The sequence below is a fragment of the Terrapene carolina genome, unplaced genomic scaffold, assembly GCF_002925995.2.
Source record: "Terrapene carolina triunguis isolate 2854851 unplaced genomic scaffold, T_m_triunguis-2.0 Scaffold62, whole genome shotgun sequence".
Classification (NCBI taxonomy): Eukaryota; Metazoa; Chordata; order Testudines; family Emydidae; genus Terrapene; species Terrapene triunguis.
The window spans coordinates 27472980-27499960 of NW_020664413.1; the positions used below are offsets into that span (position 1 = coordinate 27472980).

The 26981-nt window shown below is 40.5% G+C and overlaps 1 protein-coding gene across 1 annotated transcript in view; it reads left to right on the top strand.

Annotated features, from left to right (window-relative positions):
* Window positions 1-22824, top strand: part of KCNJ3 (potassium voltage-gated channel subfamily J member 3) — a 168804-nt gene extending 145980 nt beyond the window's left edge. The window contains exon 3 of the mRNA XM_024218000.2: window positions 22238-22824. Within this exon, the coding sequence (XP_024073768.2) occupies window positions 22238-22824 (587 nt within the window). The remainder of the gene's footprint in view (window positions 1-22237) is intronic.
* Window positions 22825-26981: the final 4157 nt, after the last annotated feature.

Sequence of the window (26981 nt, forward strand, 5' to 3'; positions counted from 1 at the left end):
TGCAGGAAAAATGTAGAGAACAACACACACCACTATACCTGGGGTTAATTGACCTCACAAAAGTCTTTGACTCCATTAACAGGGAAGTGTTGGGGAAAATCCTTCTGAAGTAAGCCACTGAAATTTGTCACAATTCTTCATCTCATTCATGATGACATGCAAGTGGTGATCCTTTGTAATGGACCTACTACAGCTCCTTTTAAGGTTGACAGGCATCAAGCAGGGCTCTGTCATTGCCCCGATACTCTTTGCTGCGATGCTCTATTTTGATCACTGATAAGATCCTGGTAGGAGTGCAGCTAATCTACCAAATGGAGGCTGCTTCTGATTCAGAATCAAAACATTGCCGACTTCAGTTGTCAAGCTTCAATATTCTGACGACGCTGTAGTGTGTGCTCACTCGGCAAGAGAACTTCAGGTGATTATCAGCGTCTTTGCTGAAGTATATCAGAAAATGGGACTGACACTTAACATACAGAAGACAAAGGTCCTCTATCAGCAAGCTCCTGGTGCACAATTCCCAGCACCAGAAATATAGATCCATGGAACTTTCTCTACAGGGTTATCATATCTTAGAAGCCTCCTCTCACAGACAGCTGGTATTGATAAAGAAATCCAGTACTGGCTCAAACGTGCAAGTCTGAGAGAGGGGTTTGAAGATTATGACATCAAAACCAAACTCATGGTCCATACAGCTGTTGTGATCCCTACCGTACTGTATGGGGCTGAAATGTGGACAACATACAGGAGACATCTTAAAGCACTGGAGAAGTATCATCAATTCTATATACTTTAAGATTCTCTGAATCAAATGGGATGATAGATGCACTAACATCAGTGTCCTCTTGCAAGCCAGTATTACTAGCATCAAGGTGATGATTATTTATCATCAACTATGCTGAGCAGGCTATGTTGTCCAGATGCCTGATACCAGACTGTCAAAACAAGTCTCCTATTCTCAACTCAGCCAAGATAAACGTGCTACAGGAGGGCAGAAAAAACACTACAAGGACATCCTCAAGGCCACTATGAGAAAATGGAACATTGATATCCACTCGTGGGAACGTACAACACAGAACCGACAACAGTGGAGGAACTACTTGAGGCAGGGAACTCAGCATTTCGAGAATCAGATGCTACTGCATGTAATGGAGAAATGGAAGTGTGTAACGGTGTTGGGACTCACCACCTGGCGCCTCCTGCTGGTTGTCTCTGGGAATTAGCTCAGTCCAGTGGAGCGCTCTCTCCCAGTGGTGTCCCGCCCGTTGTCTCGCCCTTGGTTGGCATTTGAGCCCGTGTCGCTCACCAGCTCACGGCGTCCTCTTCGAGCCACTGCCCTCCAGCAGTGCCCCTTAGTCCATCCTCGTCCCCTTCCAGGGGCAGGTCAATCAGCTGTCTCTCTACGCCCCGGCCAATGTGGGCAACTGCACCTCCAAAGTCACACCCCTCTTCTCAGGGGGTTGGTGCAGCCCAAGACGGCCACTCCCGTCAGCCGGGTGTAAGGCAAGGGGGGGACCCAGGCCCGCCCACTACTCTGGGTCCCAACCCAGGGACCCTCTAGTGGCAGCCATCCTGCCCTCCTTCTCTCCCTCCATCTGTCCACGTCCCTGGGCCGCTTCCCCTTCAGCCCCTCGCACCGGCTAGCCCTTCCCCGCAGGGTCTCTCGCACCGGCTAGGCCCTTCCCCTCAGGGCCTTCAGCCTGGCAGACACTGGGCTGGAGTTCCCTTCTGCTCCCCCGGGCCTGCCCAGCACTGCGCTGTCCCAGGTGCTAGTCTCCCACCTCTGGAGACAGACCTTCCCCTCTCAAAGGCCTGGGACAGACTGCCTGCTCCCTCACTGAGCAGCCTTTTTATAGGGCTGAGCCTGGCCCTGATTGGCTGCTTCCAATCTGGGCTCTGATTGGCTCCCAATAAGCCCTTCTCTTATTGGCTGTGCGTCTGCGCAGGCCCACTGGCCTGCTGCAGCCTAAATTCTCAGGGAGTGGGGCAGCCGCCCCACTACAAAGTGACAGAACATTCTGTGGCTCGAACCAATACCCCAGGTTCACCCACCCTGATCAGAAATGCGTGTCTGCAATGTGGCAGAGTCTCTGGCTCTAGACGGGGCCTTATTAGCCATCAGGAGACCCACAGATAATTTAAAATTGACAATCCATAAAAGACAATCATCCTGGACTTTGAGGGATTCCTAATGATGAGGCCTAAATCTTGTAGCCCAGCTAAGGGTTACAGACAATTTGTAATGCAATAGAATTAGTATGGTTCTGCTGCAAGCAGTGTGGTGAGTATACAGTATATGGACCCTCTGTGCGCAGCAGAACAAAGCTTTACAGTAGCTCTGTGCACCCTACTGGAGAGAAGTTTGGGATATGGTCAGGGCCAATGGATCTGCTTCTTGTGGCTCCATGTGTGTACCCCCATGATGGAGGCTTGGTGATCTGTGAGAGGATTTCTTATCCCTTCTCCTGCGGACACCCCCCCCCCCAGCACATAGCACATTTACTTAATCTAAGTCCTGTGAAGAGGATTTTCCCAAACAATTAGAGAGCAAAATGAGCTATGTGTTTGGTCATCTGTGTACTATCTAGGATAATTCTCAATATTATATAGTGTGTTGGCCATTAAAGTTTTAAGTGACTCAAGCAGTTGTGTTTCTGCCACTTTGAAAATTATTTGACACCCTAATAGATCTGATATTCATCCAAAATATCCTTTAAGTCCATCCCATTTTTCTTAATCCTCTAGTTCTCAAGTTTTGGTCTGTGGGCCACTGGTGAGCTGCAATTCACTTACAAGTATTGCACGGAACAATAAAAGAAGCAATGAAGAACATAGAAGGTGGATGAATAGCGGTAAGGAGAGAAAGAGGACGATGGACAGAAGGGAAAGGGATAAAATAGGGAGGAAATTTGTCCACTAGCCAACTGTGGCAATGATCTCTTTGTAAAGAACTCAAATATGGTAATAAATTGGGCACAGTGCAAAAACTTAGATTACAAATATTCTTATCCAGACCTGCCCCTTATATCTTAATTCCTGTACTCCCTGGTCATTCTGATTCCCAAACTGCTGCTCTCCACTCCATGCAAATACGCTGTCAAGAACATCTATCACCCTAAATATATCAACACTGCCTCTGAATCCTTGAGTCTTTGTTTTTCATTATTGCCTTTTTATAAAGCTTCATGTCCTCAGTTCTCAACTCTGCATCTACCTCTCTTACCTGGTCTTGTCTCATAGTGCCTTGCCTTTATGCCACCAGTCCACCAATGATGCCAGACTTGTTCACTTGTTTGTCAGCATCTCATAAAATGACTTGATGTTTTTACTTTTGCTGCCATGGGCCACTACTTCTGTCCTTCAGATCTCCTCTTCTCAAGATCTACTTCTGCCTTTATAAGAAATCAGCCAACCAATGATGTCTAGGTTGAGGACAATGGGGGTAGCTGACTTATTTATTTATTAAAGTGGGGGAGGAGGGTATTCAAATGATTTATAACCATCAAGTTGTGAAATAGCATCTTGTTACCATTATACTGCTTTCCCTCACTGCTTCCCCTCTTACTGTTTGTTACACTTGCATGTTGTGTCTTTCTTCAGTAAGGTCTTCAGGGCAGGGAACCTGACTGTGTGTTTGAACTGTACATAGAACAATAGAACATTTAGTGTTTAATTGGTGCAATTCTGTGGTGTAGACAGATCTATTTTATGTTTAATCTGTCAGTAGTCTTGCACATTATGTGAGTCTTTCCATTACCACCACCCCTTTCACTGCATATAAAACACCAGCTGTTCTAAGGTGGTCTTTTCAGGTTCTCATAGCTTTCACTTAAATCACAGTTTTTATTAATTATTCCTGATGTCCTATTCATCATAGTAATTTTTATTTTGCATCTCTCCTGACAGTGGTACAGGGACTGAGTCTCCATGTAGCTTACATATAAATCTTCTTGCATAAAAAACAATTTATTAATTTTATAAAATGCATACCCCTTTGGAGTAAGACAACATAAAAAGGCTTTGTTACCCTTTGCTATACATCGCAAATTCCCAACTATGATTTTAACAAAAATATCAGTAGATGGAAACAAGGCAAATGAAAAAGGAGCTAGTGCAGTGTTTTCATCTTGCTCTCACAGCATTTAGAGGTCTGGCATTATATGGGAATTAGAACAACTTTGTATATCACGTGATATAATTTAAATTATATTTAGTACCAGCAAAGAGCTGCAGTATAGTAGTAAATACAGCTAATGCTCTCTGTCATATATCAGAGAAATGAATACTCTGCCTTAATGAAGGCTAGTTAATCTAGTAAAAGCAAAACATGATTGCTGGTTTATGAAGCTCAAAGATAGGTGTAGCCTCCAATTAAGTAGAATTCACAAATCATTTACCTACTGTTTTATTTTACAATAAACAGAAAAGGGTTGAATCCACCTGTTCAGCTGTAGTGAAAAAATCTGGTATAAAAGGATCTCAAATGAAAATCTAGTGCATAAGTGAGTGCAGCTGTTTCCTTAGACAAGTTTCATTAGCGAATTGCAGATAATTATATGATTTGGTGAGTTTCATGTGTATAAGCACTGCATTGGATGTTTGTTCTCCATCTCCTCCTAGTAAGAGGAACATAACAGAAGACACTATACTATAACTAGGTACAGTTATCGGATAGCTTCTGTTATCTTTAAAATGATTTTTGTCCCTTACATTTCAGTAAACTTCTTAAATCTTCCCCATATATAAAAGTCTGTGTTGTAAATACATTGAAAAATTATTCCAGTAGTAATCAGTACATTCATACACGATCCATCAGTTCATACTGTAGGTAGCCATCAATGTGAGGGTGGATTATCTATCTCCGTTCTACTGAAAAGAATCAAGTTACGAAAATGAAAGCACAGCAAGATGATACATTTAACAAAGTATAGCACACCTAGGGTGGGCAGCCACAATTTAACCCAAAGTACTTCACCGTGCTGGCTCTGATTATTCTCAATCTAATACGCAGCATGTTCTGATAACATATTATGATAAAATATTAATGCTAGAAATAGCAAAACTTCATCAAAATAAATGGAAAACTTTTACAGTTTAGATACTGTCTAGCACCTTAGAATTCCTTGGCTAGATAGATTGCATATTCTTCATAATAACCCCTTCTATAGGTTGCCATTCTAAATTTAGAAGACCAAGCTCTGTGAAAAGTTTTTGACCTACTAAAATTTTCTCTTCTCTTGGCTGTGGAAAATTTTCATATTCACCTGAGTAATCAGGGACTTTGAATTTACATTTCTCTACCTCTATTTACAATGTCTCTATTTTCTGTGGCCAACACCACAGAACACAAAACAAAATATATACAAGTGAATACTGCCATAGCTGGTGGAAGCGAAGGGCATAGCTCACCATAGAGTCCAGCAAGGACATCGATCTCTATGAGAATATTAGTTGCTGTCGATGATATTCTGGTATTCGAGTGTAGAGGAGAGAGTTCTGATTTTGGGTCAAGATTGTTTGAATTTCAAATACTTTAACACAGAATCCAGTCTGTTAATTTCAGTATAGTGTTTGGCTTACAAATAAAGGTACTAGATTGTTAGGGCTATTACCCGGCAATGCAGGACTTTGACCCTAACTGCCCTGCTCAGCCCAGTCCAGCTTATGACTTGTACTCACCTAATACTCCCCTGCAAGTGAGTGAGTAGGGAGGAGATTCTGGCCTCTCTCCTTCCCAATGTCATGCTCACTCCCCAGCCAGAGGAGCTGGCTGGATGCTCAGAGGGAAATAAACAGCTCTAGAAGCAACTCACTCTCCTCTACACATCAAGGGAAGAATTCAGGAGGACTTGTAATAATTTATTCATCACTCTGTTCCTGGGTGCAGCTATGCTTACTTAACGCAGATGGTAAAGTTACCATCTAGGCCAAATAAGTCACCTGCCCTTTTACTTTTTCCTGTGATAATATGCTTATTATCTAGTTCCATAATTTTGTTTTCTAAATCAATTATTTCCCCGTGTACATGTGTTTAGTTATGATAGGCCATTGTAGGGTTTTATTTTCTTGGGAGTATATTATATGTCATCTTAGGACATTGCAAGCAGTGAGGATTCACACCTGAAATTTAAAAAGAAAAAATCAAGTGCATGCCTTTTCCTGGCTTATCTCACAATTCAGTCTTCAGTGCCTAAACTCGGTCTGCTTTAATTAATTCAAAATGTATGAGAATGTGAATGTGATCAGATAATTCTGGCTGTTGGCTTTAGTGTGCAAGAAGAGGACCTGGCAAGCATTTGTAACTAGATGCATTTCAATCCTATTACTTGGCTGAAGCAAAGCAATTGCTGAGTCTGAAGGTACACTGAGAAACAGAGGCTGTGGTTAATAAATGAAACACCAAAAATAGAAATTGAAATGTTGGTGGCACCACTCTGGGGTGGGGGTGAGAAGCAAAACAGGCATACTTGAAAGTGGTAGTTGAAGGAGGGGAGGGGGGAAAATGTATCATGGGGGCAAAGTGTGGTACAAAGCATTGGAGTTGGAACTCCTAGTTTTCATTCCAGATTTCACTACTAACACACTGTTTTGCCTTGCTCAGGTCCCTTAATATCTCTGAACATTGGTAAACTCCTCTGTGAAATGGGCATACCTACCTCATTAGGAGTATTCTTCTGCCTAAGTAATCTCGGTAAAGAAAACTTAGTAAAGTCTTTTGAGATACTGTGATGAAAGGTAGTACATATTAGTAAAACAGAAATGGCAGTTAATGAATGATAGGATATTGGCTAAATTCAGTAATAATGGGATATACATATACCATCCATATAATAATGTATTATGAGTTTTAGAGATTGATAGAATAGATTCAGCTCTACGTGGATACTTCAGAATTCAGGAATGTTTTGAGGCTCATAGTAAGACAAGCATTTTGACTTAACTTACCTACAAATTTTGGCGTAATCCTACCCCCCTTCGAAGTCAATGACAAAATTCCAAGAGACTCCATTCAAGCTTTTGGGATGTTGCTTTTTTTATTCTTTTGCAACTGTAAGAAAGTACTGCATCTGAAAATGGGTATTTGCTGAATGACAGCACAGTGAATGGTGATATCATTCACAGAAATGTTCTCTCTAAGAAATACTTTCTGGGGAAAGCATTAAGATTTTTTTCAAACCACCTTTATGATTCCATGGTTAGGTTTTTAGTACTTGTCCCTGGACATTTTAATCTGGGATCATATATGATCAGTTCATGTGAAGTACTCATCACTGTAGTGACCCCACCTAATACACTATTTACTATACTTGTACTAACTAGACTTAGCACAAGTTGCTGAGCCAAAAATCAGACCTCAGGTAAGTGGGTGCCACTCCATTAGAGTCACTGAAGTTAGATCCACTTACAGACAGTTTAAAACTTTTTAGATTTGCTCATAAAAATGATGATTCATGGTCATGGTAACTCATATAATCTTAATGATTCTTAGGTTATTTTCTTAGCAGTCACTTTTATTACAGTCATTTTAAAATCTAATGATTATTAAATTTCCAAATAATTTTGAAGCTCTTGTTTTTCTATTAGGCACTTAGCTCATATTTTACTTAGAAGCAGTTAGGATAGATACACTGCAAAGAAGTTGGTCAAAGTTACCTCTTCTATTTTTATTTAATTATTTGTATAAAGTGTCATGTGAAGTCTAATTCTAATATGCTGTGCTGGAATATTTGCATAATCCAACTTGTTTTCTGCTCATTGGTGCCCCTGGGAAATAAGATACTGCATCTCAGTGGTGCCAAAATGCCATGAAATCTTAACTAGCTACACAAGAAGATAAAGGCTTAGACAGTTTATTGCCTGGCTGAGATTGAAGTAATTACATCCAGTTTTTCAGTCATGACTAGACTCATAGATCTTCTGTTCTGAAGCCAAAAAGTTCTACCTCATTAGATGTAATAATTTGTAATTAATCATTTATAATTTGGCAAATAGAGGCATTATTCAGTAATGAAATTTGTTTCTTACAAATAAAGCACATAACAGAAAAATACATAAATGTTACCGGGAAGGTAAATAACATAATCATCTATGAAGCAAAAAAGCTAGTCAAAACCCCACACTAGTCTTCCAGAATTCTTTTTATTTTCTTAAATTAAAACGGTGAATGGAAATTCTGTTCAATATGAATGATATTTTTCCTGCATGCCCTCCCTGTTACTAACTACTGTGTTATGTGCCAGTCTGAACAAAGGGACAAAAGATCAATATGATTGGACACAAGGGACTAAATTAATCTGTAGTGAATTTACTTTTAATTAGAGTTACACCAGTGATAAATTTGAGTCAAGGTTTTCAAAAGCAGATCCTGGCTCTCTTCTGTCAAAGTAAGGATAACAGACATAGGAAGGGATTGTACACACATAATCGCTATGATTAGTAAAGGTCGCACGGCCAGTGCCAACGCTGCTCCTGTCTCCTCTGCCTGCCCCTGTATCCAGACCAGTGGTTCTCAAACTTTTGTACTGGTGACCCCTTTCACATAGCAAGCCTCTTGAGTGTGACCCCCCCCCCCAAATAAATTGAAAACACTTTTTTATATATTTTACATCATTATAAATGCTGGAGGCAAAGCGGGGTTTGTGGTGGAGGCTGACAGCTTGCGGACCCCCCACCCCCAAATAATAACCTCGCGACCCCCTGAGGGGTCCCGACCCCCAGTTTGAGAACCCCTGATCCAGACAGAGAGCCTAACCATGAATGCCTCTACCCAGATCCTGGTGTGGATTTGCAGAGAGTGTGGCCTTCATTTCCCATGCTCAGAAAGCCAGGTTGGGGAGACTGTCCAGTGTGAAAGGTGTCTGCTGGTGGAATTTCAGGATGCAAGTGCGAGAGCTACAGGAGAAGGTGGCTAGGTTGAGAAGCATCCATGCACATGAGGAATTCATATGGAGATGTCCAAGGCTGAGGAAGCTATTCAGCTAGAGAGGACTGCTGTTACACCACCTGGGGAGGATGATATAGTTCTGTCACAGGAGGACACTGGCTGCTGGTTATTTCTGGCAGCAGGCTGTGCTCCATCCCTACTCCCAACCCACCACCATAGCAATGAAGAACCATTATGCAGACATGGCAATGAGGAATTGCCCCCAAAGGTAGAGGAAGAGAAGCCATATATCGCCAAGGCTGGGAGGATTACAGCCACCACTCCCAGGAGAAAATGTAGGATAGTGGTGGTTGGTGACTCTCTTCCGAGTGGGACGGAGGCACGCATCTTTTGGCCTGACATGGCATCCCGGGAGGTATGCTGCCTGCCAGGAGCCTGAATCTGAGATGTTACGGAAGTATTGTTGAGGATTATCCAGCCCTCTGGCTACTACTCCATGCTACTCATCCATGTGGACACTAATGATACTGCAAGGTATGACCCTGAGTAAATCAGAAGTCACTACAGGGTTCTGGGAGTAAGGGTGGAAGGAGCTGGGGTGCAGGCAGTGTTGTCTTTCATCCTTCTGGTCAAGACCCACGCAGAGACAGATGCATCCTGGAGGTGAATGCCTGGCTGCAAGGATGGTGTCACCAGGAGGGCTTCCTTGACCACAGGATGTTGTTCTGGGAAGGAGGACTGCTAAGCATAGATGGGGTCCACCTGTCAAGGAAGAAAAGCATATTTGAAGACAGACTGGTTAACTTAGTGATGGCTTTAAACTAGGTTTGATGGGGGCAGGAGACAAAGGGTCGGAATCTGAGGGGAGCATGGACCGTTATATCAGGGATAAGGGAGAGACGAGAGAATAGAGGGGGGCCATACAATCCTCACAGTTCTTCTGTTGGTTGTGATGCAAAAAAGTTTTAAAAGACTGTAAATAATATGATGTGGCCGTTTCACACTGAATAGTTTGTCCAGCATGCAGACTACTTTACTGAGCCATTTGTTTTGATTATTATTTTGGGAGACAATAAAGATAACACAGACATATGCAAATTTTCAGCAATCTATTTGTTTTATACTGATAAATTTAAGCTATACATTCTAGAGTAATTTATGCAAGATTGACTACTAATTGCAATATTCAGGCTACATTTCTTAACATATATAACTTGAAGAAAATCTAAAGCATATTAACAATGGACATAGAACTTTGTATGTCAGATTCTCCTTATAAATTCTTGAGTGTGCATGCTACTTCCATGGAATTCAAAGGGATTTGTATGTATGGTTCAGAGAACAGTTAACCCTCCTGAAATGAGAGGTAGCACTTCTATGTGTCTCCACATCCTTAGTGACTGATTCGTGTCTCGTTGATTTCAGTGGGAACAGGACTATGCCTCGGTGTGTAATTAACATAAAGCTATGTATATATGACAATGGAACACGGAAAAATAAGAGATGATTGAGGATATGCATTTGGTGCTCATCACCATAGTGTCTGAGCACCTGTATCGTATCTGGGTGCATCTTAAATGGTGGTAACATACTGACAGTTGGGGCCTTCAGGAAGCATTCATTGGTTTGTCCACCTGGAAGGGGGAGGGGAGGGGGAGAAGATTAGCAAGAATGAATTTGTGATACTGGACTTTGATGGGTATTTTAGCAGTCTTATAATTTAATAAAGTAAATTGAACTAATTTTGTTACACTGGAAAAAATTGCATTTATACTATTCCCTTAGGCAACAATTAAAAATGTTTACTAGTCTATAACTATGAAAAATGACCTCAAACATGATTAAACCAAGACCATTTAAAACTGTTCTGTTTTATTAGAGGCTAGATGTTCATAAACAGATATTTCCTTGTGATGTTACAGTATATGTCTGTCCTCATGGTAATGTGATTGCACATTGTTGTTGTTAACACACTTTTCCTTACAATAGGTATAAACCAAGTTTTATCATAGTTTAGAGAGCAGCAAAACTGAATTGAGATAAATGATTTAGCTAGGCTTTTTCATTACCCTACATGTAAAGATAGAGCTGTATATGATGGAGAATCAATGTCAATAAATATTCAAACAGTATGATAAGATAATCAAATATTAACAATGTAAAACTGTTGTTTAAAACTCAAAGTAATGGCATTTTGCAGTGTTCCCTTTTGGGTACAAATGTAAGAGAAATATGTTTTATGTTCAAGGTATCTGTACTCTTTAAAGCTGTGAGCCACAGAACCTCCCAGGATATTGTATTCCGGTTGCATCATGTTGTCCATAAACTATTAGAGCCTTTTCTCATTATGAGTGAAGTTCACCTCTGTGCAGTAGACCAGCACAAGGCCTACTGCACATACATTAGTCCCATGTAAAAGAGAAGTAAATGATATGCAGGGCATGTGCCAGCTCTCAGCACAGAGATGATATTCCCCATCAGTATAAAACGACTTCAGGTCTAGAGATCTGCTATCACACAAAGAACGCTAATACATTTACAGGAACCCAATGACATGATTTCTTTGGCCAAGATTTCTGCACATTGGTGACACTGTTAACACTTTGCATGAGGGAACAGATTCAAACATTTTGTACTATCGAACAAGATGGCTATTAAAGCTAGATTACAAAAAGTATTATTTGACCATTTTTTCACATTTGAATACCGGTTGCTTTTGATTCTCTATTACATATGATAATTGCTTTCCTTGTCCTGTAGAATAGTGTCTAACAAAATCACTACAATAAACTCCCATTTATGCAAATGGCCTGGGGGACATCAACAAGTTTCAGATATCCTGGCATTCCGATGAACAGCACTGATTAATTAAGGTAGGGCTACATGGGGGACGCACTGATAGATTCAGATAACTAGGTTTTTCAGATAAAAGGAATTGGGATAACTGGAATTATACTGTATTTACCTAAGTTACATCTGGCCACTTTATGTACTGGTATAAGACTTTGTCACACCATGTAAGCAACTGAACAGAGTGTGCAATAGCACAATTACATAATATAATGGCAGAAAAGAAACCATTGAGAAGAACCTCTGTGCCATCTCACCACAGCTTTCTTTAATGCCATCTGACTGCAAAGGAAAAATGTAGCTCCAGGAAATTCTGAAAAACAATGCATTTGGTTATAATTGGGTCACTTAAATATTTCAGTTAGAATGTTCTTTTTAGTTACTCAGTTACAGTCCTGAGTGATTGCAGCTGTAGATACTTAAGGGGGAAATTCATTAATGAATTTTTAGCCCATAATTCTTCAGCATCTAGTATCTTCTGTAGCTATAGTCCAATCAAGTTGGGAAAACTTTTTCCTTAGTCATAGGCAATAAACATTTGTTAATTGTAGCCTAAAGCAATGAAATAAATATAATTTTTTCAAGTGTTGCAAAACAGATTACGTTAAGTGATTAGATTAAATGCATGCTTGCCAAGATATCCATCAGATGACAGTCTTACACATTTTCTTATCATCGTCTTTCTGCCAGTACAAATCAGTGAATACTGCATGTAGTCTTTTAGCTCTCTGCTTATCTGCAGCTCAGTTTGCTACCTGTGAACTGTCTCCTGTGAGAAGATAGAACTCCCTCATAGTTATGTGGATTACTTTCATGCAGGAACTTTTATTTCAGTTTTTTATTAAAAACAAATAAAAATTAAACTAGCCAACAAACAACAAATTCAGAACCACAAGCATCAGTTGATTTCTCTCTGTTCCTTAAGATTTAGGGTACTGTCTGCACAGAACCATTCTGTATGTTAAAGCTTGGTTCAGTTTCTCTCACATGCAAATCCCTAATTTGTTTTCAGTGTTTCACGTTTTAAAAAAAAAAAGTAAGGATTTTTCTGCTCTTCTGTTGGCGTTTATGAAGTTACTTTCAACAGGAGAGAAACTGCCTACGTACGCCTAAACCAGGGTAATAGTGTTCAACATATTCTTCACACCTCTGGCAGGTGGATTCCAAAAGGGGACAGAACCATTGTCCTACCTTTTCCTCACCCTCTTTGGCATGGTGCACCCTTTGAGCGTATGAAGAGCGTGATCTGTTGAGGACTACAATTGTGGATGGTCCTTATGTGGGCTGCACAAATGAGTGTGTGGCTCTTTGTACCATTCCGCCTCACAATCTGACCCTAGGTTCCATTCATTTATCCTTGTGTAGTGCTATTGATGGCAGTGGAGTGACACAGGTGTAACTGAGAGCCTGCAGAATCATCATTACTGGTGATGATCTGCTAGATGGAAAAGATTCTGCTTAACTCATAGAGCTCAGCTTGAGTTTGCAGGGATGACAGCTGGGGGAGGGAGAACTGTACTTGTAAGCTAAACACACTTGTTATAACTATCTGTGATAGCAACCAAACCTGTAATCTGTGGTACCATGTTTGCAAAGTCATTTTTAAAGAAGAACCAGACACTAAGGATTAAGTGAGTTTAATGTTCTTTTTTAAAGCTCTCTGGGATGTTTGAATGAACGATGCTAAGACAGTGCAAAGACTTATCGCATTTGCTTGATAATAAATGCTATAGCTATAGTTAAGCAAAAAAACCCCACTCCAATTAAAACTCCTTGTTTTAACTTGTTCAAAACTTTCAAGGGGCCACTGTTGGTATAGCTCGCTTGAGGGAAATACGTGTCTCATTGAAAAATTACTATGCAATCCCCTGCTGTGTCCTACCTCCTGAGTAGGATTGAGTGATAACTCACCCCAGCCCTCCTGCATCTAGCCCCCGAGTAACTCACCTCTCAGGGAGCAATGGGTAATAAATACACTATCTGAACCCCAAAATGCCCCATTTAGAGTGCTCAGCTCCCAGGAAGGACTGCATTATAGCATAGTAGAACCTCAGAGTTATGAACACCTTGGGAATGGAGCTTGTTCATAACTCTCAACAAAACATTATGGTTTGCCTTTCAAAAGTTTACAGCTGAACATTGACTTAATACAACTTTGAAACTTTACCATGGAGAAGAAAAATGCTGCTTTCCCTTTATTTTTTTTAGTAGTTTGTTTGACACAGTACTATACTGTATTTGCTTCCCCCCCCCACCCTCTCTGTGCTGCAGCCTAATTGTGTACTTTCGTTTCCAAATGTGTGTGGTTGACTGGTCAGTTGGTAACTCTGGCGTTCGTAACTGAGGTTCTACCATACACCCAACCAAACATCCCTCCTAATCTCCCGATGTTCACCTTCCGTTCTTGTTTAGTGCACTACGTCAGAGAGGCCCAGTGACAGCGTCTGTCTTTTTAGTAGTTTCTAGAGACAGATGTGATTCTGATTTCCATTACTCCAGCAGGGACACCCAACCAGGTAGCTGGACACCTACTTAAAGTGGCCAGAGCACTTTTGGAGAAACAGGTACGAAGACAAGTGAGGAACGAATGGCGTATATTTAAACGTGTACACCATATCAGAAGCTGCCCAGAACCATTCACTGTAACAGACACTGGGTAGCATCAAGTGTGTAACAGCTGCATGCTATGACAACATATTACCAGAATTCCTGAAAAACCTTTGGCCCCCGCTTGGTCCTACAGCGCATATTACCCAACATTGAGAGAATTTTTAGCCCTGACCAAGCTGGCTTTCACTGAGGCTGTAGCACATGTGACTAAGTACTTGTGCTGACCAAGTTTGTTGAAAATGGCTTCCAGAGAAACTTGAAAATAGGTGCTGTTTTCATCGACCTAACAGCAGTGTATGATACGGTATGGCACACTGGCCTGCTCGTGAAGGTACCACGGGTCCTGCTACCTTGGGTCATAGGCAGGGCCGACTTTAGCAGGTGTGGGGCCCCACGCCGGGACGCGAATTGTCTCACGCGCCCCCCCTCCCCAACTCCGCCCCAGCCCTGCCCTGACTCCGCCCCCTCTCTGCCCCATTGGATCCCTCCCCAAATCCCCGTCCTGGCCCTGCCTCTTCCCCAAGCACGCCGCATTCCTCCTCCTCACCTCTCCCTCCCAGGCTTGCGCTGATCAGCTGTATGGCGGCGCAAGCGCTGGAGGGAGGGGGGAGAAGCAGGACGCGGCTTTTTTTTCTCCCCCCGCTCTGCCGGCAGCCCCGGACGTTGCAGGGCCCTCTTAGGCGCGGGGCCCCATTCCGGGGAATCGGCCGAATCGGCTTAAAGCCAGCCCTGGTCATAGGCATCATTGAACTGTTCCTCTGCGATAGGCAGTTCAGAGCCCATATGTGGGAGAAGATGAGTGCTTGGAGACGACAAAGCAATGGGTTACCCCAGGGCTCTGTGCTTTCTCCAACCCTGTTCAACCTTTACATCAATGACTTGCCCATAACGGAGTCATGAAAGTTCATTTACACAGATGACATCTGTTGCGGTACCCAGGCCTGGACATTTCACAAGCTTGATGCCACCTTAAACCGGGACATGATAAAGTTAGCTGACTACTGTAGGACTTGGCACCTCCAGCCAAGCATCTCCAGTTTGTTCCATCTTCCTCACGCCAGTGCAACCCAAGAACTGAATGTTTATCTGAATGGTCAGAAGGTGAAGCATGAAGTAGAACTAGCCTATCTAGGTGTGACCTTAGAGCGCACACTAAGTTACCATGCCCACCTGAAGAAGACAGCAGCTAAAGTCAAGACGTGTAACAATCTTCTTAGCATGGCTTCCAGTTCTGAGCAACATTGATCCTCCTAGTATCAGACGATAGGTTGCCACTAGCAAGTTACTGGAGAAAGTACATGCCAACACAAGCCTGCCACTGCACAATCACCTTTTTAAACCACCAGCTGCACGTTTGCCGTCACGTCGCCCATTCTGGTGAGAGGAATGGATATCTGTTATAATCCCCAATCAGGCCCTCGTCGCCGACCCCACAATCTTCCCGCCTGGTTTTGACCTTCCCCTTCGCTAATGGTCCCTGTTGAACAGGTTCTCTGGGGCCTTCGTGACAGCCCTTTGTGCAGCTGCAGCACAGCATAGACGATGACGCACATTGTCGATGAATGCCTGCTGACTAGGTTTAACGGTGGCCTAGGAGAACTGCACCACGCCACTGAAGATGCCATCGCTTGGCTAGATGACTATGCACACGCTTAATAAAATAAATAAATAATTCCCGCATGTCACTTAGGACTTATCTACATTTAGAAGGCTGCAGAGGTGCAGCTGCACCAGTGCTTCAGTGGAGACAGCACCTACACCGATAGGAGGGCTTCTGTTGCTGGCATAGGCACTCCGTCTTGCTGAGAGCAGTAGCTATGTCTACAGGAGACGCCCTCCCATCAACATAGTGCTGCCTACACTGGGTAGTTAGGGGTATAACTATGTCATTAAGGAGTGTGGATTTAGTAATACACCGCTACCCCGATATAACGCCACCCGATATAACATGAGTTCGGATAGAACGCGGTAAAGCAGTGCTCCGGGGAGGGGGGCTGCGCACTCCGGTGGATCAAAGCAAGTTTGATATAACGTGGTTTCGCCTATAACGCGGTACGATTTTTTGGTTTCTGGGGACAGCGTTATATCGAGGTAGAGGTGTATTGACATAACTGCTAGTGTAGGCCAAGGCTGAGTTAGACTTGGATAGATGACACTGTCATTTTTGATGTCACACAAACTTGTGTTTGTAATTTAGGAGTTAGTGACTCACAAAAGCTCTATGCAGGTCATCTTACAAAAATAATTAATGCTGTAATATTTGTGCTATTTTCTAGTCATCAGTGTACACTAGACAGTAACCCTTGAGCTGTTCCTACTTTGCATCTCACTAAGGTTCCTCTTTCATAGTGAATTAGATATAATTTGAACCGCGTCATCAAAGCCCACAGTTTGGGTGTGTTGTCAATTATCTCTTTTTTGTAAAGAGATCTTTTCATTTTATGTAATTTGTTAACTACACTAAACAAAGGTCAATAGAGCGAAGCAAGCATGTTGTTTACAGTGATCATAGATCTAATTTCCAATGCTGCTGTATTCATTTTCCATATATTGCTTACAAACACCCATCTACTAATGAGTTCCCTAGCTAACATGAGATAAAAAGAAGCTGAAGTTGAAGGTTGTCATTGGGATTGTTCTTTGGCTGTGCCTCTATAGATAATGAACAACTGCATAATAAAGGACACAGATGGGCCACATACTCAACATAATTAACACTCTGCTAAAATTTATTTCGTGATGATCTGTTGTGTGATGTGATTCTTTTCCACAATAACTTCATAACAAAATTGAAACGCCCTGGGATAAAAAGAAAACAGGTCATCAATCTAATTTATATACATGAGACATAGTTAGAAAGAAATTCACTGCGTATAAATAATAGCTTACCTGAGTGGAAGATGTCTATGGTTGAAGATTTGTTGTACAGCAGGACTTTTCAATATCATGCTTTCTTTCACATTATTTTCATAAAAAGCGGAAATGACCATGAAAAGAATTAAACAAAACTGGCAAAATAATACTAGTATGATGCACTAAAACATATCTGTTTGCATTATTATAATTCATTAATTTGAAATGAAAGATGTGTTTCCAGGAAAGACTGTTCATCACAAGGACTTATGGTCATGTATGTGTATCTTCCCCAAAACAAATTAGCCATTCCTACTGTTTGTAATAATAAATAGTGTAAAATTGCAATTAAGAGTTGCAAAACATGTTGGTAGATTTAGAATGTAATTATGTTCACAGATTACCGCAAATAAAAAAAAGTCAAATCAAACCACCATGGGAATCAATTACAATGACTGATATGAAAATGTAGCTGTTGAAAATATAGCCTGTTCCTTACACTCAATTCTACTTATTTCTCCTAAATCTCCTGATTAAAAAGTGTATTATGGTTGAAAACTGATTTTATTTCAAATTTTCAGGTATATGAATTGGCATGACATCAGGGGTTGGGTTGACATTAGCAGCAAAACATTAGAGGAGGAACCCCATTTTTAAACACTTGATTATAATTTATAACAGGAGCCAATACAAATGTTTTGAGATTAGCAAAAGCTCCGTACATAAAAGTGAATTACCATATAGTACTGTACAGTGCATAAAAGCGAATATTACAAAACAAAATTTAGCCATTGTTGAACAGATAACTATTTTCCCCACCGTTCTGGGTCCCAGAAAATTCTTTCCTTACTGTGCCCAGCCCCCTGGCATACAACCTGGAACTGTGGGGCCACTGAGCCCCTTAACTCTCCAGCCTGGGCTGTCTCTCTCAATGCTTTGCCAGTGAAAAGCAGCAAACTCCTCCAGGTGCTGTTATCACACGGCCACCGGCATACAGAGATGCAGCCAGTGAAGTTGCATGAATGCTCTCTAAGCCACTCATCAACTGTACAGAGGGAAATGCCAGCAAATTCCCCCCAGTTCCCAGCCTTGCACCCCAGAAATGTACCCTCTTACACTGTTCAAGACAAAGCTCATTAATTAGTTTGCTGCTTCATAGTGGACATGCACCAGCCTTGTAATCTGAGCAAATTCCCCAAACATTTTAGACACACTCACTGGTAAAGATAAAACATTAAAATAAGTTTCCCGACTACAGAAAGATGGATTATAAGTGGTAGGCATAAAGGTCAGAGATAGTTACCTAAGAAATAAAAAGTAAACACACATTCTAAATCCTTTTCTCGCCCCACTGCATGTTGCAGGCAGGTTACTGTTCTTAATACACAGGCTGAATTCCTTCTCAGCCTGGGACCAATCTCATCAGTTCAAAATCTCTGTCTTCCCAGTGTTCTTGCTGCCTTCAGAGTAGATGGGGGAAGTGATCTCATGATGCCACTGGCCCCTTTTTGTACTCTCAATTCATGGGCCTGGAAAAATACTGGCCCAGGCATGTCCTGGTGAGCTTTGCTGAGTCACAAATCCACATTGTGTGGGGCTTGCATAACTGTCTCTTATTGAATTGTAAATCTCTTGTTTATAGTTCCCCTGCTGGTCAATGGCTGGTGATGGTTGTTTAACACCAACCTGGGTATGGGTCACCTCCTTTGTTGCCACTGGTGAGCTAGCTGTGGGCGACTCCTAAATTTACCACATATTTCAATAATAACCATATAGCAAAATCTCATAACTCCATATATAATGATGATCTGCATTTTTTTCACAGAACAACGAGTTTTAGAAGATCATGACCTTTTATATGATACCTTACAAGGCATTCTTTGTATAAAATATAACCATACACTAGTATTGGGGTTACAGGGCATATTTTGAGGTACCATATGTCATGCTTACAAATAAACATTTAATATGTGTGGGCTGACTGAATTGTGGCTAGTTTTCTTCCATGAACATATAAGTGACCATGCTCTCTAGCAGCCTCGATTCAATTTTGCATCTTTTAGTTTTTGCCATGACTTGTGCTTCTCTTTTTATACTTCCTCTAATTGGTTTTCCATGCCTGGAATCTCTTTTGGCTCATATGTGATCTTTGTTATAAAACATGCAGCTGCTAATAATTCTTTACTTCTGTGCAAAAGCAGATGGATTGGAACAAATTCATACTAGAATACTGTGGCTCTGAGCATTCTCATGCTCCAGGTACAGGGCTCCAGTTGAGATACCGAATGGACAGTGGTAACCCAGAAAAGGGACTGGAGAACCAGTTCCAGGAGTGATTCCCCCTTTGTTGTTGCCCTACACAGCCTATGCTGCTAGTTGCTCACTATTTCACACTTCTCTCTGTGGCCTCACAGAAGGAAATGCAGAATACATAGTGGAGAGTTAATGCTCTCAAAGTAAAGTAGGAGAATTGAAACACAATAATCTATTAATAAGGGTTGTGTGGATTTTGTAGTTGGATGAGCAGGGCAGGTGCATCAAGTATTCAGTGATAGCAATGTTTGAAATTAAGTGAATATTAGAGCAAATTCTGCAAAACTGGGATTATTTTTATGAATAATCTGGCCAAACATGCATTTCAAAAGTGTGCAGGTATTTATTTAAGTTCCTGCTTTTGTGTGTGTGTATGTGAATATAAATTCTGTGGGAAAAGACTAAGAATTTGCCAGTTTTTTTGGGGGGGGGGGGGTTGTTTAACTTTCTTTTTAATGCATTTCAAAATCTAACAACATTATATATCATGCTGGATATGCCAATACATCAAAATATGTTATAAAAACATTATAGATATAAAACTTTAAGAAAAATATGGTTTTTATCATTTGTGTGCAGTTGGTAGAATTTACATATGCAAAACTCATTACCTGTGTGGGCATATGATCATGCCGATATACTCTCGCAAGTGACACACAAAGGGGAACATGTTAAAAATATGGCCTGTAAAATGCTACATAGAAATAGTAATAACAATACTTAGCATTTATTTAGCATATTATATCTTCAAGGTGCTTACAAATGTGAATTGATTAATCCTCGCATCTAGTAAGCATTTTTAGGCAATGTATTATCTTCATTTTACCTGTGGAGGATTTAAGACAAAGGGCGGTTAAATGACCTGCCACATTCTGTGTCAGTGCAAAACCTGGGAGTTCTTGGCTCCCAAAGAAGGTTGTGTTCCTTGGATGGCAAGATGACTAATCTGTGTCTAGTTCTGCATTGCAGATGGTCTGCTCCCTGAAAATATAAACAAAGTCTCTTTTATGCTGAGATGGGAGTAAACAAGAACTTTTAAGCCCTCAAGATTTGGTACTATTCATTTAAACCCTGAAGAGGCAGCTTAATATTGTTACATTAATGTTTGTCACTTTCTAATTTCGAATCTAAATAATTGGTCATTAAACTACATTACTATTTTATCTGCAAATTTGGAAACAGAACAGTCACCACATAAACAATCATTGTAACTGAAGTACACTGCTTTGAGGTCAATATAAAGCAATAATATAAGAATGATTGGCAGCATGAGTGATTTTTTTTTCCTCACAGTATTTTTCTGGACCTTTAAAATCCATGTATCCATTAACAGTCATGACCCAAACTCCGAGTGCTATCTGCCCCTCTGGTAGCTGGTATTTGTGGGACAACGACAATGTTTAGTGCAGTTTGTTCTTTTGTTTAGTGTCCACTTCTGCGACAGCTACATACTTCAGTTACAGAGATCAAAACAGAAATGAGCAAAAACAACTAAGAACAAAACTCAGTCAAGTGCTAAACAAAATAAATGGGTCTTGTATTGTGCCTGAATTGCCTGCTAGATGGGTTGCCAAATTTAAATACATAACGTAATTGGAAGAGAGAGCAGGAGCTATCTGCTTATTCCACACTGCTATCCCTGTTCCCAAAGGAGCTGCATGCCTGTGTATGTGTAGCCCTATTACAGCTGTACTTAACTCCTGATGAACGACCACATTTACTTTACTGATATAAAGCCCAGATATTTGGGGTCTCTAGGGCTGGGTTATGGATTAGGCACTATAGGCTTAGGGCCCAACATTGAGGAGTCATGTGGAATTTATGGTTTAATTTTTGATAGCCCTCATGGTTGCAAAGAAAACTTTTAAAATGTGAACCAAGAATCTGTAGACAGCTAGAAACAATAGCTCTGACCGGTATGAACTGGCATCTCAATGGGATGTTAATTCCAGAGGTCACTGTGCTGGGATGCCCTGCCAACACTATTTCAAGGGACAGGAGTCTGCATAAGAAGCATGCAATCAAAAATAAAAAATTACGTATTTCAACTATCAGGTTAATATGGAGAAAAATAAATAGTTATTCTATGAGCTCTCAGAAATCAATTTCTAGGTTTGAGCTTTGCCTAATCTATCTGTCATTTTGGTGTACCAGTCACAGTGGTAAATCTATTTGCTGGTACCAAGTTAGGTTCTGATCTGCAATCTTGTTTGCACATGACTCCCATTGGAGAAGAGCAGGCTGCAAAATTTGATTGATTGTTTTTATTCAAAAATGCTTGTGAAATTTTTCTGTTCACTGATGAGCTATAGATTTAAATTTATTAAATGACAAAAGTAAAAATTCAATGAAAAACAGAACTGAGGTTGTTCCGATATTTTGTGACCCCTCCCCCCCCGCCCATTTTCTGACCAGCTCTATATTGGAGACGACCGTAATTTTGATTCAAGAGAATTATTTGATTGGGGATATGGAAAATGTGCAGGTAAGTGTCAAAAAAGGCCTATGTAGCAATCTTTCTGATACAGGAACATATCTCCAAAATAGCTAGTCAATGATTTCAGAGTTTAATTAGCACTGGTGTGTTAAATGCATGAAAAAAGCATAACATATGTTTTTATGACATATTACAAATCAAGATTCTATACATTCAAAATCAAGTTAGATTTGATTTATGTAATTTTATTTCTTAATTTATCAAGGCTTTTGTTTCCTTTTTTGTTGCAGGGATGACATGTCAAGCCCGAACTTCGTATACCGAAGATGAAGTTCTCTGGGGTCACCGTTTTTTCCCTGTGATTTCCTTAGAGGAAGGATTTTTTAAAGTAGACTATTCCCAGTTCCATGCAACATTTGAAGTCCCTACTATGCCCTACAGTGTGAAAGAACAGGAAGAAATGCTTCTTATATCTTCCCCTTTAATAGGACCAGCTGTAAGTAACAGTAAAGAAAGGAATAATTCTGTAGAATGTCTAGATGGTCTAGATGACATTAGTACAAAGATACCCTCAAAACTGCAGAAAATGACTGGAAGGGAAGACTTTCCCAAAAAACTACTAAGAATGAGTTCTACAACCTCTGAAAAGGCCTACAGCATCGGGGATTTACCTATGAAACTTCAGCGAATAAGCTCAGTTCCTGGCAACTCAGAAGAGAAACTGGTATCTAAAACTACAAAGATGATGTCAGATCCTATGAGTCAGTCTGTGGCTGATTTGCCACCAAAGCTTCAAAAATTGTCAGGAGGAGGAGCTAGAATGGAGGGAAAACTTCCACCCAAATTGAGGAAAATGAATTCTGATCGCTTTACATAACAAGAATAGACATTTAGATATTATTTAAAGTTTGAATTATTAGTCAATCCAATTTGGGCAGGAAAGCAAACTCTCTGAAAAGAGTATAATAGCTAAAAGTTGAAAGTTTCCTAAGCACTACATGCAAACTGGGACAGCAGTGTTCTTCCCAGATAATGATGTACTGTAAGTATAATGTTATAATTAAAAGACCTGAAGTCCTGACTGAGGTCATAGGAGAGCAAATATTAATTGGCATGTAGTATCACAACAAGCATGCAATAATAGTGTGCAATTTTTGCATATAGTTTTCTGGCATGATTCTTACTATATTTATATTGTATATTCTGAAAATATGTAAAGGGGGGTGTTATTCTCTCCTATATTTCTTAAGGGTAAGTAGTAGGTAAAACATGAGTAGGAAACTTTCAGGGCAAGTTATAATTTAATTTAAAGTATATTTATTTTTTCTGATGTAGACTGTGATGTTTTGTTCAAACAAAGTAGTTATGGTGCATGTTTTCTTTCTTAAAATAAGGCTATAAGCATTAGTCAATTCCAAACACCAAATTTCTTAGCCTTAAATTATTTGCCATTTTATAATTTGCTTTAATAATTTATTTGTTTTTTTCCCTGCCATTACAATGCTGGGAGAATTTAAAGTGTACTTCATAAGAGGTGTTAGCAAAAAATTGTACTATTTAGGGCTGGGCAAAATATCTCAAACAGAGTTTGCGTTTTAAGTACAAAATTTAAAATAAAATCATGAGATCATTTTGTTTCATGACTAATAATATTAGTGTAACAAAACATTCAAAATGGGCACATTTGCTTGATTTTCTGATGTAAGTAGTATCAGTCTGACAGGAAAATATAAAATCAACTACTTAGACTTTCTGGGTGAAATTTTGTCCCAATTACATCAAAGGCGAAATACTGATTAGCTTCAATGGGGCTGGGTTTTCACCCTCCACATTTAGGACCCAGTCATGCAAACTGTTACTTGTGCATCAATGGGACGACTTGTCTGATTAGGGACTACTCACTTGAGTAAGAGTCTGCAGGATCTTTTGCTTTAGTTTTCCAACCAAATTGGAATCTCGCAATCAGAATTATTTTTCTGAATTTTCAAAAATTGCTAAATCATTTACTGAAACACCAAAAAATGTTAATGCTCTCTTAGGGTATGTCTACACTACAGGATTAATCCGAATTTAGATAATTCGAATTTGGGAAACAGGTTGTATAAATTCGATTGTGCGTGGCCACACTAAGCACCTTAATTCGGTTTTTAACCACATTAATTCGGTGGTGTGCGGCCACACTACCCCATTAACTTAAACACAGTAATTCGGTGGTGTGCGGCCACACTAACCCTAATTTGAATTAACAAAATCGATTTAGGCGCTACTCCGCTCGTCGAGGTGGAGTACAGAAATCGATTTTAAGTGCCCTTTAATTCGAATTAACTGGCTCTGTAGTGTGGACGGGTGAAGGGTTAATTCGGATTAACGCAGCTAAATCCGAATTAAAGTCGTAGTGTAGACCAGGCCTTATTGTCCACTAAGTCCATCTAGGCAACTTTTCCCTCTTTTTTAGGGGAATTTTTCCCTCTTGCTTTCTATATGGTGATAATATCTTAAACTGATAAAAATACATTTAGATGTGTTTTGAAGTGCAAAAGGTCAATTCTTCATAAATGTATTTTTGAACTTGTTTTATTTTTCATTTCACTTCGTTCTAAATTCTCTTGGCAGAGATGAGCCAGCCTGGTAGGCATAATATTGGTACCTCCAGCCAACCATGGGTAGGTAGCATTTTGGTACCTATCCTCTGCTTGGAGTTGTCCCAGTTCTTCCACTAAAAGTTGAACTTCTATATAGCGTACATCACAGCATCTGAAAACACTCATTCGTTGATGCTATATCATTACTAGAAGTGGTACTTTGGCACGGTTCCTGCATCTGGTTTGGAGTTTCAGGAATAGGTCTGGCTTTCTGGGTATCTTCAGGCAGCGAGTATTTCTATCTTGGCTCATCTCTATTCTGTTCATAAAAGGGTCAGTGTGATTAATTTGACCATAAATGTGTAGCTGGTGCACTTTTGGAAACAGGGTAATTAAATAAGACAATAGCAAAAATAATACACCTCTACCCCGATATAACGCTGTCCTCGGGAGCCAAAAAATCTTACCGCGTTATAGGTGAAACCACGTTATATTGAACTGGCTTTGATCCACCGGAGGGTGCAGCCCCACCCCCCCGGAGGACTGCTTTACCGCGTTATATCTGAATTCGTGTTATAGCGGGTCGTGTTATATTGGGGTAGAGGTGTAGTAATAATTACTACTAATCCTGATCTCAAAGTTTGGGATGTAATTTTTATGTAATTATCCAAAAATACAGTAGTTTTTACTTTCAGAACATACACTGTTATGATGTTAACTGTGTGGTGTTAACTGACTTCAATCATGTATTGGCAGTTCTGACAAAGGGCTTTGGACCATCTTAAGTGAGAGAGTGCACATTTGTAGTACTGTATAAAGAAGTAATAATAATAGCAGATCTACCAATATCTGGAAAAATTATTTTTTAATTTTATTTTGTAATTGGTTGCAAGGAATGAAAAATAGGGAACCTACACTGCTAGGTACTCAGCACTGTTCACCATCTGCCAATTGTGTACTTAAGTATTTCACATTTACTTACCGAGTTTTTCAGAGTTTATAATGATCTGTGATCTACATTGCATGCTTGTTAGACCTTTGGCTAAACTATCAGCCCTTTGCAGATTATTTGGGGTGTGTAGTAGTACCATGCTGTAAATGCCTGGTGAGCAAAATTGTGATGTGTTAAAAGATTAATTCTGACAGCTTAGTTTTCCCCTTGTTGTTGATACTTTATGACAGGCTTTCTTACAAAATACATTTGACATCTGTGCCATACAAGTCTGAAAATATCCTGTCAAAGCAATTTTTGGCACCTCTTATTCCGTTGTGTAAGTTTCTGCAGTGTGGAAGTTGGGCTTTTTTTAAAAAAAAAATCTTACCCTTAAGATATTAACTTTAGCATTTGCTTTTGGGAAACTTTGGAGAAAGTTTGTGCCAGAATATCAAGTATATTTTTTAAAAGTAAATAAATTATGCTAGTGGAACCTGAATACAAATGGTATGAGAATTAGAACTGTTGATAAAATGCAAGTGAACCACAGATTACTTAGGTCATGTCTACATGACAAAGTTTGATTGGCGTGCAGCTGCAGACTTTTGAATACACTTGGGCACACGCACACTTGGGTGATTGTGTTGGCGCTGTGCATACTCACCACAAGTGTAAAATGGGGTGCACCAGAGGTAGGTATCCCAGTATGCCCCATGGCACCATCTGGTGCAATGCCTTGTGGGATATTTTTACTGGGCTTTGTGAAATACCAGGGATTTCTGGGAACTAGGGGTCAATTTTCCACCATGCCACTTTCTTCGTCCTGTAGTGCTTGCCCCAATCCCATAATTTTTGCACCATTTTTAAAAACTTCCACAGTCCTGCAAACTGTTTTCCTGTCTCTGCCATCTCTGGCAAAAGCCTGGACCCTGCACAGCTCAGCACAATTCTCATGAGCATTGCTAATACAAGATGAACAATTCTCCTGTATTTGCAGAACTTGAATGAGTACTACTACAATTGGTCATGCAGTGAGGAAGATGCAGAGATGTTTAAGCACAATAACTGGATACAGATAGACATAGCGGGGGGGAGGGGGGAAGAGATCCAGAGCAGCAATTAGTGAGATTGCATCGAAATGCAGGTTTAGGATGACGAGCAGTGGCTGCAGAACTTTTGGGTGCAAAAGGCCATGTTCCTGGATCTTTGTGGCAAGCTCACTCCAGCCCTCCAGTGCAGACACACCAAAATAAGAGCTGAATTGACAGTGGAGAAGCAAGTAGCAATTGCATTCCGGAAACTTGCAATACCAGATTGCTATCGATCACTGGCCAATCATGTTGCAGTTGGAAAATCCACAGGGGGAGCCACTGTCATTCAAATGTGTAAGGCCATTAAGTGTGTCCTGCTGCACAGGACTGTGACTTGGCAATGTGCAGGAAATAGTGGCTGGACTTTCAGCAACGGGGTTTCCAAACAGTGGTGGGGTGACAGAGAGTATATCTTGCTAGTGAATAC